The sequence below is a fragment of the Passer domesticus genome, chromosome 1 (assembly GCF_036417665.1).
Source record: "Passer domesticus isolate bPasDom1 chromosome 1, bPasDom1.hap1, whole genome shotgun sequence".
Taxonomy (NCBI): domain Eukaryota; kingdom Metazoa; phylum Chordata; class Aves; order Passeriformes; family Passeridae; genus Passer; species Passer domesticus.
In genome coordinates this window covers 48902362-48919494 of record NC_087474.1, presented here as the reverse complement: position 1 = coordinate 48919494, position 17133 = coordinate 48902362, and the positions used below count along the sequence as shown (strand labels likewise).

The following is a 17133-nucleotide window of genomic DNA, read 5'->3' as shown; positions in this document are numbered from 1 at the left end:
TGAAAGACTGATATGATAATTTTTTTTGTAACGTGAAGTAATATAAATAAGAACTTAACAGTACTTCTATATTCCAGATAACTAAAAGGATTTTTTTTTAAAATAAGGGATAATTATTGTCCTTACTGCTGAAGCGTTAGGAAAGTGCTGTGCTGTTTTTCTGCTTCACTAGAATAATTCTGCATATGGTAGAAAAACAGTTGGTATCCTTAGTTCCCTTCCTCTTGACTTTAGTAGCCTAATGCTAAGGGACTATGTCAGCTTGGAAACTGCCAACAAAAAAAAGCTGTGTGTTTTCAAAGTCACTCCAAGTGGGTTTTGTTGGTTTCTAGAGCTGGCAGTGGATCCCCTGGTAGAAAAAGAAACAACTTAGTAAAGGTAGTGGTAAACCCAGTTGTAATTTTAATGTGAAACAATCTCATTGCTTGAGAAATGTGTGTGCCAAAATATAGTTTTAGAAGTTCTCATTAGTTTGCATACTACATCAGCTTTCCTTAAATGGAGTTACCCTACATGTATATGTGTATATATAAATATTTTCTTTATTCCATCTTTCTTCTCCCTTCTTTTACTTCTAGCTTGCCTTGGTGACCTGGAGAGACTGCTTATTCAGGCCATTAAATAAGCAGGTATATATATGTATAGTATTAATATATTACAACTATAGTGTTATTTTATAGGGTTAATTTCATATATTGTAAGTAACTGCTTCAAGGAGCCTGGGGGGCATGGGGGCATGCACAGACCTGGAAAATAAAATGAAGCCTTCTGCTTCTCCTGTGTGATATTTTGAAAAAGACATGTGTTTGAAGGAATAAGCCTTTTTGTGTGTGACTGAACCTTGATACCAAGACTGTTCTGTTATCTCTCTGCTGAGAGGACCCTTGGCTTTTTTTTTTTTAAAAGCTAAGGGGACTTAAAGTAGCAATTTCAGTGGTTACTAAGCTAAGCAGGAGTACAGGCTGATGACAGTCATGTCTTAAGGTTTGGGAGTCAAGACTGGCTGAGAACAGATAGGAACAGGCCAGGATTTTGGTCTCTCCTAATGTTACTGTAAGTTGTTACATTTACACTGATGCCTGGGAGACTCAGGTCAAAGCCAAATGTTTAAAATGAGTGAATCAGCACAATATAAAACAAGGCATTCCATCACAATTTATAGGTACATGTGTAGGTTGATTTCACTTCTTACCAGTACTTCATGATGAAGTAGTTGCAGCAGATTATTTGTCCAAAGAACAGGTGGTTAGCTCAGGTCTTGCTACAGTGTTTTGTATTTCAGGTATAAAAAAAGAGAAGTTTGGCTTTGAAAGTGTTTTTTTTTTAATTAAAGAAAAGAAAAATACTTCAATACCCATATACACCTTACCACTAATCAGACTGTAATTATGTTGTATGAATTAAAGGAGTATCATTCTCTGTATGAACTTTATATGTTCAGATCTCCTTAAATGTTGTTCTCAAGGTGCCTGACTTTTCTTGAATATGGAAATACACTCATAATTAAGTATGGTGCTTGATCTACCAGCTGCTTTCTCTGTGCTTGACTTAACTTTTAATCCCTGTTTTCCAAGGTAACAAATGCAGTGTTGAAATTGATTGAAAAGGAAAGAAATGGTGAAACTATCAATACAAGGCTGATCAGTGGAGTTGTACAATCCTATGGTAAATGTGATTTCTTTAAGATTCTGTTACTTTCTTGAAAAGAAATAAATTTATATACCCTATCAGAGCCCAGAAGTAGCACCCCACCTCCTTATATGTCCAGTAAAGATTTTTTTCAGTAATGTAAATGCAGTTCTGCATTGTTTAACTTCACATTTTATTGATATTTTATACAATAACAGATGATTATACTGTATTTGTGAAACTTGAGAGTGCAACTGATAGACAAGAGTGTTCATCAGTTACAAATAAGTTATTAAAGAGCTAAATCTGGAAGTGGGGAAGGATGGTAGTTTGCATAGCAGAGTGGGGTTGCTTTTTCCCTTTTGTGTAATATTCAGAGCATTGCCATCCAAATTACTGACTAGTTTCATTAATAAAAGCAAAACCATATAATCTGGAACTCCTAAGAAGAAAAAATGAAAGGAGAATTTGAACTACCATTTGAGATACTGAAGTTTTCCAAATCCCGTAATCCTACATTTAAGAAATGTATCTAAAAATGTAGTTGACATTAGTAGTATCTTGTGCTGATATTTTTAAAATGCAAAATCAATGTACTTTTTTTTAAGTGGTGCTGATGCAGTCCCAATTGATTGCTTTCATCTAAGTTAGAAGGAGTGTCATTGTTTATTTGCAGGAGATGACTTCATAAAAACGAGGTTTTTTATTTCTTGGTCTTTTTTGTTTGGTTGTATTTTTTTTCCTTTAGTGGAGCTGGGGCTGAATGAAGATGATGCATTTGCAAAAGGACCTACACTAACTGTCTATAAAGAATCCTTTGAATCTCAGTTTCTTGCTGACACAGAGAGATTTTATACACGAGAAAGTACTGAATTCTTGCAACAGAACCCAGTCACAGAATACATGAAGAAGGTAAATTACTTAATCTGCTTTGTCATTCTTGTTTTTGTGGATACCAGTTTTTTTAGAGACAAAGAAATATAAATTCTAGGCTTTTATTATCAGTTTCTTGAAATGATGGTTATTTTACAGAAACAGCTGGTTTTCCCTGTAGTGATTTGTTCTGTGTTTATCTGGTCTGAAGTTTGTCGCCTTACCACATTTCAGTGAGTACAGTGAAAGTATGGAACTTTCTGAACAGTTAAAACAGAAGATTAAGTTAAAATAAATTCAGATTTTTTTTAGACATCAAGACACCAAAACAATAATTTTGCTTTAATACCACAAGTTTACCATTCCCATACAAGGAACGGTGTGTTGTTGACACGTTTATTGAGGTACCTTCCTGAGCAAGCTGGCTAAGGAAATACATCTCTAATTAGCTCTACTTCTCTTAGAATATTTTAGTGTCATGAACCCCTACAAAGTACTTCTCATCAACAGAGGCCAGATTTAAATTCTTAACTTGTCTCTAGTTTTGGGGATCCCAGACAGGGTAACTAAGGGCAAGGAGGATAAACACTGGCTAATTCTGGTCTGGTTATTAGGTCAGTCTTACTGACCCGGTAGTAGATAGGTCATCATCCACCTTGGACAAGTGCTGCTTCATATGTTTTATTCACAGTACTTTTCTTCACTTTCTGAATTGCTGCTTGTTTATTCCCTTTCAGCTTAGTTAAAGAATAAGAGAATTTTCAAGTATGTAATGTACAGATACACATCCCTCCCTGCAATTTTCTTCGTGTAATGCTTTTTACCTCAGAACATATCCTTTCTTAACTCCTGGAATTAAAGTCAATGAATTACCCAGAAAGAAAAGAGGAAGATTGGAGGGGAAGTCCTAGAAATAACACAGTAAAAGGAATTGTGTCTCTAGTAGTTTCCCAGTAATTACCAGACCAACCTATGTTTACTTTTCTGTTGTTGAATTAATTCTTTTTTGCTATTTCCCTTTCAAGTTCGTGTTTTAACTTTCATCCTAATGTATGTATAAAGAGAAAGTAAGGAAATTTCAGTCATTCAGAACCTGAATGACTGGCTCATCCAGACTTCCTTGGTACAGGACAGTAAGAAGCTGTCTGAAGGTCATTGCTATTTCAAGAACTAGAGATTACAAGCAAGTAGAAATAACTGATTAGTCCCCAAACAATCCTCAAGGCTTCAGAAATCCACAAAACAGCAACTTGCTTTGCTTGAAGCTGATGTCGAGGATGAAAGCACATACAAAGTTAGCAGACAGCAAGGGAAATGTTCAGCAGGAAAATGTGTAGCCTTATGTGTCTGTTCAAATTAATGTATTAGGGATGTATACAAGCCATTTGGGCTCTCTTGGCATCTCCTTACACACTAGTGGCTGGAAGATCTTACAAGTAATCTGATGGAAGCATGAACTGTGAAGGGAGTAATCTGCTGTTAGTACACTTACTTGACATTCTCACTGGAGCACTGTACTTTGAGTTCTGTCTGGCAATAAATAGCATTGCAAAACAAAAAGAAACCTTGGAGTACTCTAGGGCACACCAGCATAGCATGACTGTTACCATGTTCAGTAGAATTGTGGTAGTGTGTTGTAGAACAGTCAATGAAATCTTAACTAGAGCTAGGATTTGTGTATGTAGTTATAGAGGCAGACTTACTGAGTTTAGAAAGATTGTGAATTTTTCTTCTCAGGCTAGAACTCATGAGTAAAGCTGGCATAGCGTGATGTGCTGTAGGGAAAAAGGTCAGTATTTCTTAAGACTGTTCCTTGAAATATAGTCTTACACTGAACTTTTCATCTTTATATTTGAAACAAGTGAAGATACTGTTGTGTGAACTAATTAGTTTTCCCTTGTTTCTGAAATATGACTTTAAAAGGAAAATGGAGCTGTAAGAACACCAAATAAAACAGAGAGTATAAGGAAACGTGAACTTAGAGTAAATATTTTTTTTCATAGAAGAGCTCACAATGAGAGTTGACTGTTAGCATTAAAAGTGAAAGTCTAAGAAGCAGCACCAGAAGTGGCGGAATTTCCTGAACTACAGAAATGCAGAATTGATTAAATACAGGCTAAGTAGTTCCAATGTTCATAAGGAAGATTTGCTGCTATTTGCTGTCAGTAAGGAAGTTGTTTGTTATTCCTTACTGGTAAGAAACTGGCAAGTACTTTGGAGCTGGAGCTTGTATCCCTTCTCAAGTTGCTGATTTAATTTCCTATATTTTGATCAGTACTGATTTAGCTCTAGGGGACAGTAATCCAGGACCATTTCACAAGACCTAAGTGCAAAATCATTGCAGAATGAGTGAAGCTAACAGTGACTTAAATGATTTGAAGCTATGTGTGATGCAGTGCACTTGCAGTGTAGCTGTTCCTTTTTTATTGTCCAGATACGATCTGTCATGCTTACTTGTTACTCTGGCATACTAGGACAATGAATTAACCTAATTCCATTTTCTTGATGATGTTGTTAATTTAAATAATTCCATCTAATAAGAGGACATATGCCCCTTATCCCTAATAATGTGCTGCAGTTACAAATGGTTTGTAATGCGAATCCTTAACACTTTTGCAAACGAAATAGAGGTAATTGTTATGTAAACAATTTCAGTTTTACATTTAAGCATAAGTTCTATTCCTTGAGTGACATTTAGAATTTTAGTTTGCCAGGAAGATGCGCATATGTAGCATTTCATATGCCAAGTTAAATGCTAGTATAATTTAAATGACTGTAGTTGATTGAGAAGCTTTTCTGTGTAAAAATCTAGATGAGACTGTTCAAATAAATTTGTCATGGCCATAGTGTTAAGTTGTAGTTTCCTGCCTTTTAGTTTTGTGGAGCCATGAAATACATTCATGTTTGTCTTAAACAAAACTACCTCTGTAGCTGGAGAGCTTGCTGATCCTAAAACTGCCAGCATCTCATGTCAAAGGCTTTCTCTTTTTCTGACAGCAGATTTCCATCTGTAAACTCCTTATTCACAAGCAACAGGAAAACAGTTTTGCTGTGATTCTCCCCCGCCATTTAAACAGCACATTGTATTTTCATCAACATAAACATCAATTCCAAATGTATATTATGATTCCTGGAAAAATAACTACTAAAGTAGGTGGTTCGCAATACCAGACTAGAGAGAAGTTTGCTTCTTGTTGTTGTTTTCTAGAAGAATTGACTGAACAGTCACCTGTTTTCTGCTGTTAGATTTGTGTTCTGCCTTCCCTGTGGGTTTCATGTTTATCTCTGTGTTTCTGTAGGCCGAAGCTCGCCTTCTTGAGGAGCAGCGTAGAGTTCAGGTATATCTCCATGAGAGCACACAAGATGAGTTAGCACGGAAGTGTGAGCAAGTACTTATCGAAAAACATCTGGAGATCTTTCATACAGAGTTTCAGAATTTGTTGGATGCTGACAAAAATGAAGGTAAGGAGTTTCAAACACTGGCTTTGGGCTTAGAGCTCTCCTCCCTGATGAATTGTGAATAATGTAAAATCTGGTGCTAGCTAAATGTCTTTTGTTCAGGAATTAGATTAAGGGAGAAGATAGTCACTAAACTGGTGGACAAGCAGGTTTAATGAAATTGGGATGGCTGATGATACTGCTTCAAGGACCCTACCCCAATCCCTGATATTAAGGCAGAACAGCACTAGTTTGATTTCTCTTAACATGGCTGGAAGAGTTTCAAGAGCACTTGAGCCATTTTTCCAGCAGGAGCTGAAGCTTGTGTGGGAGAGATGGGAGGTGAAAACAGACCAGTACTCTTTCCAGCTCTTTCAGTTTAATCTATGGATCTTCCTGAATCAGCACTGAGAATTTTAAAATCCAGAGTGATCAGAAGTATGTATCAGAAATGTTAAAAGAGGAATAGATGCAAACAAGTAGCTTTTAAAATAGAATATATAAAATACATAATACTGCATAGATCACAAGGAAAGGGTGGAAATTATTAATTGATGAGTTAAATTTGGCTGTGAAAATGATTCTTAAGTGTTGCTAATAGATCAAATTTATATTGTCATAGAGAATACATAGAGTAATGACTTCTTCAGCACTTCCTCTGAAATATCAGAGTTTAGGTATCTTTAAGGAATTGTCAATTGTATTGATTCGTATGAGTTTCTTCAGGAGTTTATAGACAGCACAAAATAACAGCCAGAACTAATTCCTGTGGATCATGCAGATAAGGGTGAATCATAATTCTGATTTCCCAGTTGGGGAACTAATTAAATCTGTATTTCAAGTCTGAATCTGGCTGTATAGCTAAAATACTGCTCTTATGAAAAGGGGCAGAATGAAAGAGATGCTGTGGTTAAGTTACTAATGATAAAATTGTTCATTTGAGAGTTTTAAATTGTAATTATGACTCTGTCTCTTTGTATATTGGTATTAAAATAGCAACTACGAATTATTACTATCTATAGTCATCGTGTTGATAATGAATAGATGCTTTGAAATCAAATAGGGCAATTGAGTGTGATTAGTAGGTCAGAAGTTAGCTGATTCAAATGTAAATAATTACTAGTATTTGAGTCAGATGTTGTTTGTGTTTGTAAATATTTACTCCGTAATTGGAAGAGATTTTAATGGGTGTTGGTTTGTGAAATGACTTCATAAATGAATAAAGGATTTCTGACAATTGAAATAGCAATAGAACTAAAAATAAAGTTTTTCTGGACTCGGGACACCTTCACAGACTTTTATTTTTTCCTCCTGCTTTATCAAGCTCATGGGTTATGTGAGCCCTTAGTACAATCACTTACTGTAGTGATGCAATTCCATAAGTTTGTCTGGGTAAAAAAGAAAAGAGGTATCTTGTGTCTTGGGCACTGTCTTTGGGTTTACTTTCATGTGGATTATTTCTAAGATTAAGTAGACTTTCTTTAAAATGCTTGATTTTTTTCTTATTTTTAAAAATATTTTCTTTTCTGTTATCAGGCTCCACTTATGGCAATTGTAGCAGTTCCCTTGCTCTTTTTTAAGATTCATGAAGTTTCAAGATTAGAAAATTTATTTTCAGTGACAGTCTGATAATTCATTCTTTAACCACAGTAATCAGTTCATTCTCCAATTTGTGGTATACTAGCATAGCCTTTGTTAGACTATCCTAATATTTGCTTTGCTCTCTTGAAAATACACTGGTTTTGAGGTCCTTCCATGCAAACTGTGTTTGAGAATATCATATTACAGGCCACTCCAATTGGTGTTCTGTAACTTTTTAATCCATTGTGTCACTAATGCATAAACTGGTTATAAAGGTTGTGGGACACGTTCCTCATGTGTTACATACATCAGTATAATACCTGTAGGAAACAATTGGATTTATTGGGAGTAGGCTGTAATGATGTAGGCAGTGTCACCATGCAAATCTTCCATGAGACTTTGTTGCATCTCTTCCTTATTTCACTTAACACAGACATCCTGGTAGACCAACTCGTGAACACTTGCTTGTGGGTAGATTATAGCAGCAGCTTGTTGTATCTATGCATGGCATTATTTTCCTACCTTTTTTCTAAAGTTCTGTATGGTATTCTTATGTTCTTATAAAAGTTAACATCAGGTTGCAATTGTGGTTTTTCACAGAAAAAAAAATGTTTTGTTTTCAAATCTGCAAGTTTAAGCTTGACAAAGTTTTAAGGAAAGGAAAGTGTTATATAGAAACCTAACTGAACTGAAATGTCACACCTTCAGTATTAGAAGGCATCAAACTCTGTGTTGTGTTTCAGAGTTAGGTAGAGTACCAGCTCTTGCTCTTGTTTTGTTTAATCTGATAATCCTCTGGTTGTAATAAATTTCTCACAAGCCCTTCAGAGAAGTCCTTGCACTTCAGAAGAGCTAGATGTAGCTGTCAACCTTTACATGTGTTCCACAAGGTGAAATATCCTCCTTAGTTTACAGTAAATAATCTGATTGTTTACTGTTTCACTGGGGTGCCTGTTCAGTGAGGGCAAGATTGCAAGAGGTGCCTGGCAGGTTTGTGAACGTGGTTTATGGCCAATTCAATGTTTGCCTTTTTTTTTTTTGTTAAAGAGTTCTGCTCTCAGAAAATACAAAGTATCTATCTTGTTGAAACTAAATAATAAAAACCAAAACTCTCTTCAGTATTAGACTTTCCAAAATTGCTAATTGATTTGGAAAGTCTTCGCTGAAAACTAGTGAGGTTTTAATAGGAAGACTTAATATGCTTCATGCATGACCCAACATGCAGTTTTACCTTTATTAGTTCTATCGTAATGCTTTTCAGAACCTCTTTTTTCTTTTAGCTACAACTATTACTACTGATAATCAGTCACTTAAAGTTGTTTTTTTGAAAGAGATGTCTTTTACTGACAGTGCTTTATTGAAGGAAATTTGATTTATAATGTTTCCATATCTGTTAAGGTCATATCAACATACAACATTTTGCCTTGAATTTCCAACTGATACTACTGATGCTGTCCAAAGTAAAAGTGTTGCTATGCAAAGGGCTACAAGTAATGTTAGATGTCTGAGAACTGACTTGTTGAGAATAAGATTTAAAGGACAGTGGTCAGCTGGAAAATGTGCTTGTATCACAACCAGCAGTAACATTAATAAGGGCCTCAAATTCATGGCAGCACTTCAAAATGTTACTTAAATAAGAGAGGTTTAGCACCATTTTTAAATCATTGCTTTAAACCTGTGAATACTAAAAATCTGATGTAAATTTTCTACCATTCAAATGGTGGGTTTTTGTTCTTGAGATTTGCTACATTGTGAAGGTAAAAAATAGATCCTAATATAACAGATTGTTTTCTCTTTAACTAGTGTTAGCTTTCCAGGTGAGTACAAAGGTTTGCTGTATTGGATAATCATTTAGTGTAGTTTTTTCTGGCTTTTTAGGAGCAGTTGCTTATGTGTTTTTGTTGACAATGGATGTTTAACTCCTATAGACAACTAGTAAATGAGAATTTGAAGTAATAGCCAGTACAGATGGGAAATGCTACCTTTCCTTTTATTTCCTCTTTTACAGACTTGGGTCGCATGTATAACCTTGTATCTCGAATCCAGGATGGCCTTGGAGAGCTGAAAAAACTTTTGGAAACCCACATTCATAATCAGGGTCTAGCTGCAATTGAGAAATGTGGAGAAGCTGCACTAAATGCAAGTATCTCATCAAAACAAGTCTGTGTGTGCTGCCACTTCTACATTAGAGGATAGTGAATGCTTCCTGATAAAACTTCCAGTTTGTTTGTTTTCCCTCTCACTAATTTGAAAGGACTTGGTGATTCTCAAATGTTAGTAGAAGGTTTAAAACAAATTTACATTGCTCTGTTTCTACTCCTTAAATTTTGGGGTTCTTTTGGGTGGTTTTTTATTTTCATTTGGTTTGGGAGGGCTGTGGGGGGTGTTTGTTTTGGTTTGGTTTTGAGGGGGAGGGTGAATTTCCTTCTGAGAGTTTGCTGTCAGGATGTCATGCTGCTTGGAAAGCTGACAGTGCAAATACAGCACCCAACACTTACAATACAAGTACACCTGAAAGTCGACTGTTTCAAGAAGCATTATCTCCAGTCAAATGTATTTGATTTTGTCATTTTAAGGAATTCTGAGTTGGAGTTTGTTGGTTTGAGTTTTTTGATAGTATCTTTATCCTGTTTGGAAAAGCATGAGAAATAGGAGAATAAGAAGGAACTGAAATGGTTGGAAAGGTCACAATATAAGGAGGAGGTCAGATCTTTGGAAAGGCTGTTTTTTTAATTTTTATCCCATAATTGTAATTTCAAACTTAGTTTTGTATTGATTAGGGTTGCGTCTTGGCAACATGAAGTTTTTTAAACCCATTGCCAACCTTCTTCTCTATAGACAATATTATGTTTTCCAGGGGAAAAGAAAAAATGAAGCAGTGCACAAAGCAAGATCAGGATAGAATATGGATTCTGGTAAATTTTATTTAAAGTGGAATTCAAGAAGCACTTGGAAAATGCTCTCAGGCATTGTCACTGATAATACCATCATTAGTGTGATTCTCAGGGTGGTCCTGTGCAGAGTCAGGGGTTGGACTTTGATGATCCTTGTGGGTTCCTTCCAACTCAGGATACACTATAATTAACTTTGATTTTTGACAAAGTTTATTTTAACTTGTTGCTTTCCTGAGAAGTTCTTGAAATAGCTTCATATTAAAGCAGTAATCTGTATTGGAGGGTGTAGTGTCTGTTGTTCATTTCTATAGTTTTAAGTGCATAGCTTTTTAGCAGTGTTGATCTTTTGTGAATGATAAAGTAATCATGAAGCAAATTCAGGAATCTTCAGTTTCATTTGTACATGTCTCTGTGAATTTTGAAATCAGATCTGCTCCATGCTTTGCACATCACTCTTGAGGTTTTTTCCTGCTTAGGCTTTAAAGAACTAGGCCACAAAAAAAAAAAAAAAAAAAAAGGTCTTTCTCCAGGAATTATTTCATCTTTCAGGGAGGGGGATCCAAGATTTGTATGTATTAGTTGACTCCAACCATTTACAAAACTCTTCCTGCCTCTGACACTTTTGTTTTCACATCTTTCTCTTTTGTTCCTCACTCCACACATTTGTTCTTCATTTTCATAGCAGTATCTCTAGCTGTTCCTTGGGAACCATCTTGCCTTTTCTTGCAATATCCCACACACTGGTGTATTGCTATTCATCATTGCATTGTTAGTCCTCTGTCACACTTAGGATTGATTTTTGCTAACTTCATTTACCTGTACTGTGTCTAAACAGATAATCAAGTAAGCAAATGCTTCTTGCTTTCTCTGTAGTCAGTGCAGAGAAATAGTCATACCAGCCTGACTCATTTCACCTATTTTATACATTAATGCAGAAGGAGTTGTGCTCTAGTCTCTGTTAACTGTATTAACAAAACTGCTTTTCAGTCAGATTGGCTGCTTTTTATGCCTTTTGTTTGTTGGGTTTTTAGCCTTTGTAATCAGTACTTTTCTGAATATCCTTTAAATCTATTTGCATTCCTTATCTCAGAAGTTCTCAGTAATCTCAGTTCTTTGTCTCAAGCGTAGCATTAGATTGGTGGTGCATGGTAGTCTGTGTCTGTCTTCAGTGGCAACAGGAAATGTTTTTCAGGATCGTGATAAAACCCTGCCCATATTCCACCACTTCTAGCCAACAAGACCTTCTGATCTCCAGATTGAAGACTTCCAGCCTTTTTTAGTCTGTTGTATAGTAGCTGTCTTGTGTGCCTGATGATTTACTTGCCCATCACTGTCCCTACTCCTTGACTCCACTCCCTATTTATTGAGAAGTAAGGATCAGTAACTGCACGAAGAACTCAGTCTGAGTACAGTAACTTGATGTTTATTGGCATTTGGCTGACACTGGGTGCTGAACACGTAAATTTTAAAAACTACCAGTGACTGCTGAGGTGTCTGTACTAAGTTGTACCTACTGGATATACACCAGTCACATTCTTACCACAGAGATTTTCCTCTATAGCAACTGCCATTTTATGATTGGCCAGCTCTTTCAAGTGTGACTTGAAATAAGTTTTAAGTCTTTAAAAATGTTTGCAGTGGTTGAGTAAATACTTTGTCTTTTGTGTGCTGTGGTACACTCTGCACTGTGGTTGCTGTTAAATGGGAGCTCGCATTAGTCAGTCCTGGACATAGGACCTGAACTAGTCTGCCTACTAGTTTACCTTTAAAATGTTTCTAATACTTCATAGACTTTCTCCACACAAATTTTCTTGGGCCAGTGAATAGCTCCATTTTGGAGGAAGTAGAAAGCAGAAAGTCAACAGGTTGCAAAAACCAGTCTCTCCTTATTGCAGGATCCAAAAATGTATGTACAGACAGTGTTGGATGTCCATAAGAAATACAACGCTTTAGTTATGTCTGCATTCAACAACGATGCTGGCTTTGTGGCTGCACTAGACAAAGTAAGTGCATGAAGTGGCAGATGCTGGATTTGTTTTTAATTTCCATGCAAAATAAAAAAAATTGTCTCCCAAAATTTCACTGTCTTTTGTGATTTATAGGCTTGTGGTCGATTTATAAATAATAATGCAGTAACAAAAATGGCTCAATCATCCAGTAAATCCCCAGAGCTACTGGCACGATACTGTGACTCTTTACTAAAGAAAAGGTATGTCCTCAAAGACAAATGATTATTTCATGTTGGCTTTTATTTTAAAATGTTTTAGCCTATGAAGTTTTATACTGTCTTCAGAAACAGAACTGCACTTTGCAAGAAATTAATTTTATCAAATTCTGGATACAAAAATTTCAGTAGGACCATTCCTAAAGGTTGTGTTGTTTGGTATTCTTTTTAAGGAAAAGTGGAGGAAATAAGCAAACCTTTCTTGCCTTATAGGAATCTTAAGTTTTTGTTTTTCAGTAAAACTGAAGGAGGGGTTTTAGGTAGGGTTTTCTACACTGAAAAACTTAAATTGGATTGTCTCTTGTAAAGAGATGCACATTCCATTTTCCATTAAAACTGTTGCTTTCCTCCTTTTGTTTTTTCTGTACCTTCTTCTATCTGGGCAGAAATTGAGGAGGAGAAAAACTGCTTTCTAACCTTTCACAGTTCATATTTTAATTCAAGGTATTTAGTTTTAAATGGTTCAGCAGCTCATACACTGAGTTTGGTATCAGTTCAGTTCATACTGGATTGGTGTTAGTTTTGTCCCTGGCAACATTTTTAGTTGGTTGTCAGAGGGGAAAAAAACCACCACCAAACAACCCAAAAATGGGAGAACTTGCTCAGTTTTCTCTTTCCCATCTCCTTCATTCAGCAAAGGTTCTATTTTCTACTTTTCAAATACTGACTGTGTACAGGGTAGATTTGGGGTTTGTCTGGTGGACAAACTTGAGATGGAGGAAGACAATGTGGTGCCACCTGAGCTTTCACCCAGTGAATCCCAGCTCTGTGAGCTGTATTCTTCTCAATGTACTATCTAAGGTAAGAAATAAAGATAGCATTTAGCAGCAGAAAGAGAAAGGTCCATGTTTAAGCTCATAAATCCTGAGCAGTACCAGGCTACCAGCAAGTCCCAAGCAAGTCATGGTCCAGGACTTCAGGCTGTGACATTTGGGAACTTCATAATTGCTGACAGGTGGAGCAGTGAACTGTTCACTTCATTACATTGTTTTCTCTTTAAAGAGCTTTGGATCCCAGAACTAATCAAATTTGCATTCTTTTATTTCTGAAGCTTCCATATGCATCCATATGTTGGTTTAATTCTGCTGGGTTAGTGCTCATTAAAAATGCACTTCTTTAATTTCAGCTCAAAGAATCCAGAAGAAGCAGAATTGGAAGATACACTCAATCAAGTGGTAAGATGTCTATAAATACATATGAAATATAAAAATTATTTTATTTTGTTTATTAAAAAACCCTTTACAGCAGATTTAAAGTGGCTATATTGAAGCTATGCTTTTGCTTAATCTGTATATGCATATAAAATGTATAATTTCCTTGACATCTTTTTATGTCATTATATATCCACATATATATAATATGCTCTACATGTGGAATATACAGTTCTTTTTTTAAAATAGTATCCATATTTAAAGCAAACACACCACCTAAAAAAGACAAACAAAGCCCCCAGTCTTTAAAATTTAGGTGCAAATCAAGTAGTTCCTGCTGCATCTTTTTCAAGACAAATGTTTAAATATTTTTCCCTTACAAATTATCTTGGCTTTTCCAGATGGTTGTCTTCAAGTACATTGAGGATAAAGATGTGTTTCAAAAATTCTATGCTAAAATGCTGGCAAAGAGACTTGTGCATCAAAACAGTGCTAGTGATGATGCTGAGGCAAGCATGATCTCCAAACTAAAAGTGAGTATTCCATGACTGCCCCATAATCTACTGCCTTGCAGGTCTTCACACTGTTTTGGAAAGCATTGATGTACATCCTTTTATTTGTTTATTTTATGCACAGAAAAAGAAACAACAATGGACTTTTTGTCTGTTTTTTTTTTTAAATCATAGGAACTTCTACTGCATGTCTGCCTGATGGAGCTAAGCTTAATTATTCTTAACCAAATGAATGACATGGATTTAATTATTCAAGGGAATGAGTACTGAAAAGCAGCTTAATTTTGTTAACCCATATTTATGCAGAATTAAACAAAATGCAATTCACTACCCTTTGAGTAGTCTGTTTCATTGTGTTTTGCTTAATTTTCAACAAAAATTTCCTCAGTTTTCAATGGCAGTTAAAGGTCACATTTCAGGGGGGGATCAGCACTTTGAGTAAGGAAAATGCAGAACTTTGTCCATCTTCTAATGAGGAAATAAGTTCCAACACTTTGTTCTCATTATCCAATGTCTAAAATGTGTCTTGCTGATGTATCTGTGCTTTTAAATACAGCAAGCTTGTGGTTTTGAGTATACCTCCAAGCTGCAGCGGATGTTCCAAGATATTGGTGTAAGCAAGGATTTGAATGAGCAGTTTAAAAAGCACCTGACCAATTCAGAACCATTAGATTGTAAGTAACACCTTTACCTAAGTTACTGTTGCATAGTATAGCTTCCTCCTATTTCTGTAGAACTAAGGGTGTGAGGGAAATATTTGACTTAGTGCCACAAATTAGAGTTAGTGTTCTTCTGACCATGATAGCTGGGATGTTTAAATCAGGTCTTTAAAGTTTAGGTCTGTTCTTTGTCTTCTAGTAGCTCTTTATATATTTTCTGAGTAACCTCTTCCTGATTTTAGAGATCACATTTAGGTACATAACTAAATTAATACTGTCTCTTTTTTTTTTCTTTTTTTCTTTTTTTATGTTTGATGGGATGTTTTTCCTTAAACAGTTTTGATTGTTAGCTGTTTAATACTTAGATTTACATGGTAGTATTAAGGATAAAAGTTTATTGTGTTCCAGGTTGTTTTTAGATGCCCCTATCACCTTTTTTATACTTTTCATTTGAAGCACATTGAACCAAATTCTGTCAAGAATTGATGATTATTTCTTGGATTACAATTAGAGTTGTGTATCATCAGGTTTAAATTTTACTTAGTTTTTGTGTTATTCATTCTTGACTTGACCAAAATGCCTTACAAGTATAGGTGTGAAAGGTCTGTTCTTGCAGTTGTGTACTGTGGAATGATGATGATGAACTTTCTCTTTTAACACCGAAGTGGGAAAATTGTAACTCATTGTAGAGATAGAAACAGAGTAGTAACTCCTCCAAATAAGAGAAGATTGAGTGCCTGTAACAGTAAATCTAAAGTTCTCCAACTGCAGTGACATCTCTCATGAGCAGTTTTGGTTATGAGCCGACAAAAATAAAACAGTGCTTAATGATTTTTTTACCATGTTAGTTTGACCGTGGGCCAGACACATCTGTGTTAGAACTGGGACTGTTTGAAGAGGGAGGGAGGGAGGAGAAAGTGGGATAATGCAGCTCATCCTCTTCACCTCTCTTTCAGTGGATTTCAGCATCCAGGTGCTGAGTTCTGGATCGTGGCCGTTCCAGCAGTCCTGCACGTTTGCTCTGCCATCTGAGGTGAGACACTTGCACTTGGTTCATCTGAGCATGGAATGATCATGAGAGAAATTTTTTTACAAGGCTGGTGTTTCCTTCCATCTGTTGTGTTTCAGAGAGGACTATAAGTGTCTCTGGTATTTGTCTATTTGGCCTGAGGATATTTGGAACAAGATAATTGAGTAAGGTAGTAGGAGGGAACTGTGTGAAATCTGTGTTTTCTTGTCTTCCCATGAAAACTCCCTGGTTAATAAATCTTTCTTCAAAATATTCAACAGCAACTAAAGCAAGTCTTTGTTAGTGCATTTTTCTGGGTATACCTAATTTAAGACACCTTTTCATACCACTGCTTCAGCTTTACCCAGTAAAATCTTCAGATATTATAGTCGTTAGTTTTCTGCTGAGTGTTTATCCAGAGGAAAGGCATGAATATTTAACATGAGAAGTAAAATTAATGTTGTTACCTGGAGGATGAAGGTGGTTAAAACAAATTGCTTTGCTAGCCATGCTAAATGTATCCTAAAAGGAAGAATGAACCTTAAATGCCTATTTACATTTGTACTGTTAATGGTACTCTAAAGGGGAAGCTTGTAACAGAGGGAAATTTTTCATCCAGTCTGCCGAATGTGAATACTTTGAGTTTCCGTTTGGTGGATTTAGACAACATAGTGGTTGAGGGTGATCAGATTTGATAATCCCCTGTTGCTTCCATAACATGTTCTAATAATGGTAAATGAAGGTAAATAATATTTATTTATTTATTTATTACTTATGTTTTTATACAGTTAGAACGGAGCTATCAGAGATTTACTGCATTTTATGCCAGTCGTCACAGTGGAAGAAAATTAACATGGTTGTATCAGCTGTCCAAAGGGGAATTGGTTACCAACTGTTTCAAAAATAGATACACATTACAGGTAAGGACAAGTCATACCAATAGAAACACTTGGTGATGGTTGTTTTCAGAGGACTGTATGCAGCCCAATAGAACCTATCAGTACAGTAAATAAAATAAAGATACAATAAAGATTTGTGTTTAAAAGAAAGTTGACTTAAGAAACAGAACACATTGCCTGTGGTTTAAACAGGTGTTGAAATGCATTTTGTGAGATAAATACAACCTCTCTGCCTAGGATCTTATGCTGCTTATACTTTGCTGT

General features: G+C 35.8%; 1 protein-coding gene across 3 annotated transcripts in view; it reads left to right on the top strand.

Moving 5' to 3' along the window:
* Positions 1-17133, top strand: part of CUL1 (cullin 1) — a 52247-nt gene that overhangs the window by 29192 nt on the left and 5922 nt on the right. For all 3 annotated transcript variants that reach the window (XM_064419412.1, XM_064419418.1, XM_064419428.1), the window contains 12 exons: positions 579-629; positions 1575-1665; positions 2378-2541; positions 5802-5964; positions 9530-9660; positions 12311-12418; positions 12518-12624; positions 13766-13814; positions 14192-14323; positions 14859-14976; positions 15918-15994; positions 16759-16890. In XM_064419412.1, the coding sequence (XP_064275482.1) occupies positions 579-629; positions 1575-1665; positions 2378-2541; positions 5802-5964; positions 9530-9660; positions 12311-12418; positions 12518-12624; positions 13766-13814; positions 14192-14323; positions 14859-14976; positions 15918-15994; positions 16759-16890 (1323 nt within the window). The remainder of the gene's footprint in view (positions 1-578; positions 630-1574; positions 1666-2377; positions 2542-5801; positions 5965-9529; positions 9661-12310; positions 12419-12517; positions 12625-13765; positions 13815-14191; positions 14324-14858; positions 14977-15917; positions 15995-16758; positions 16891-17133) is intronic.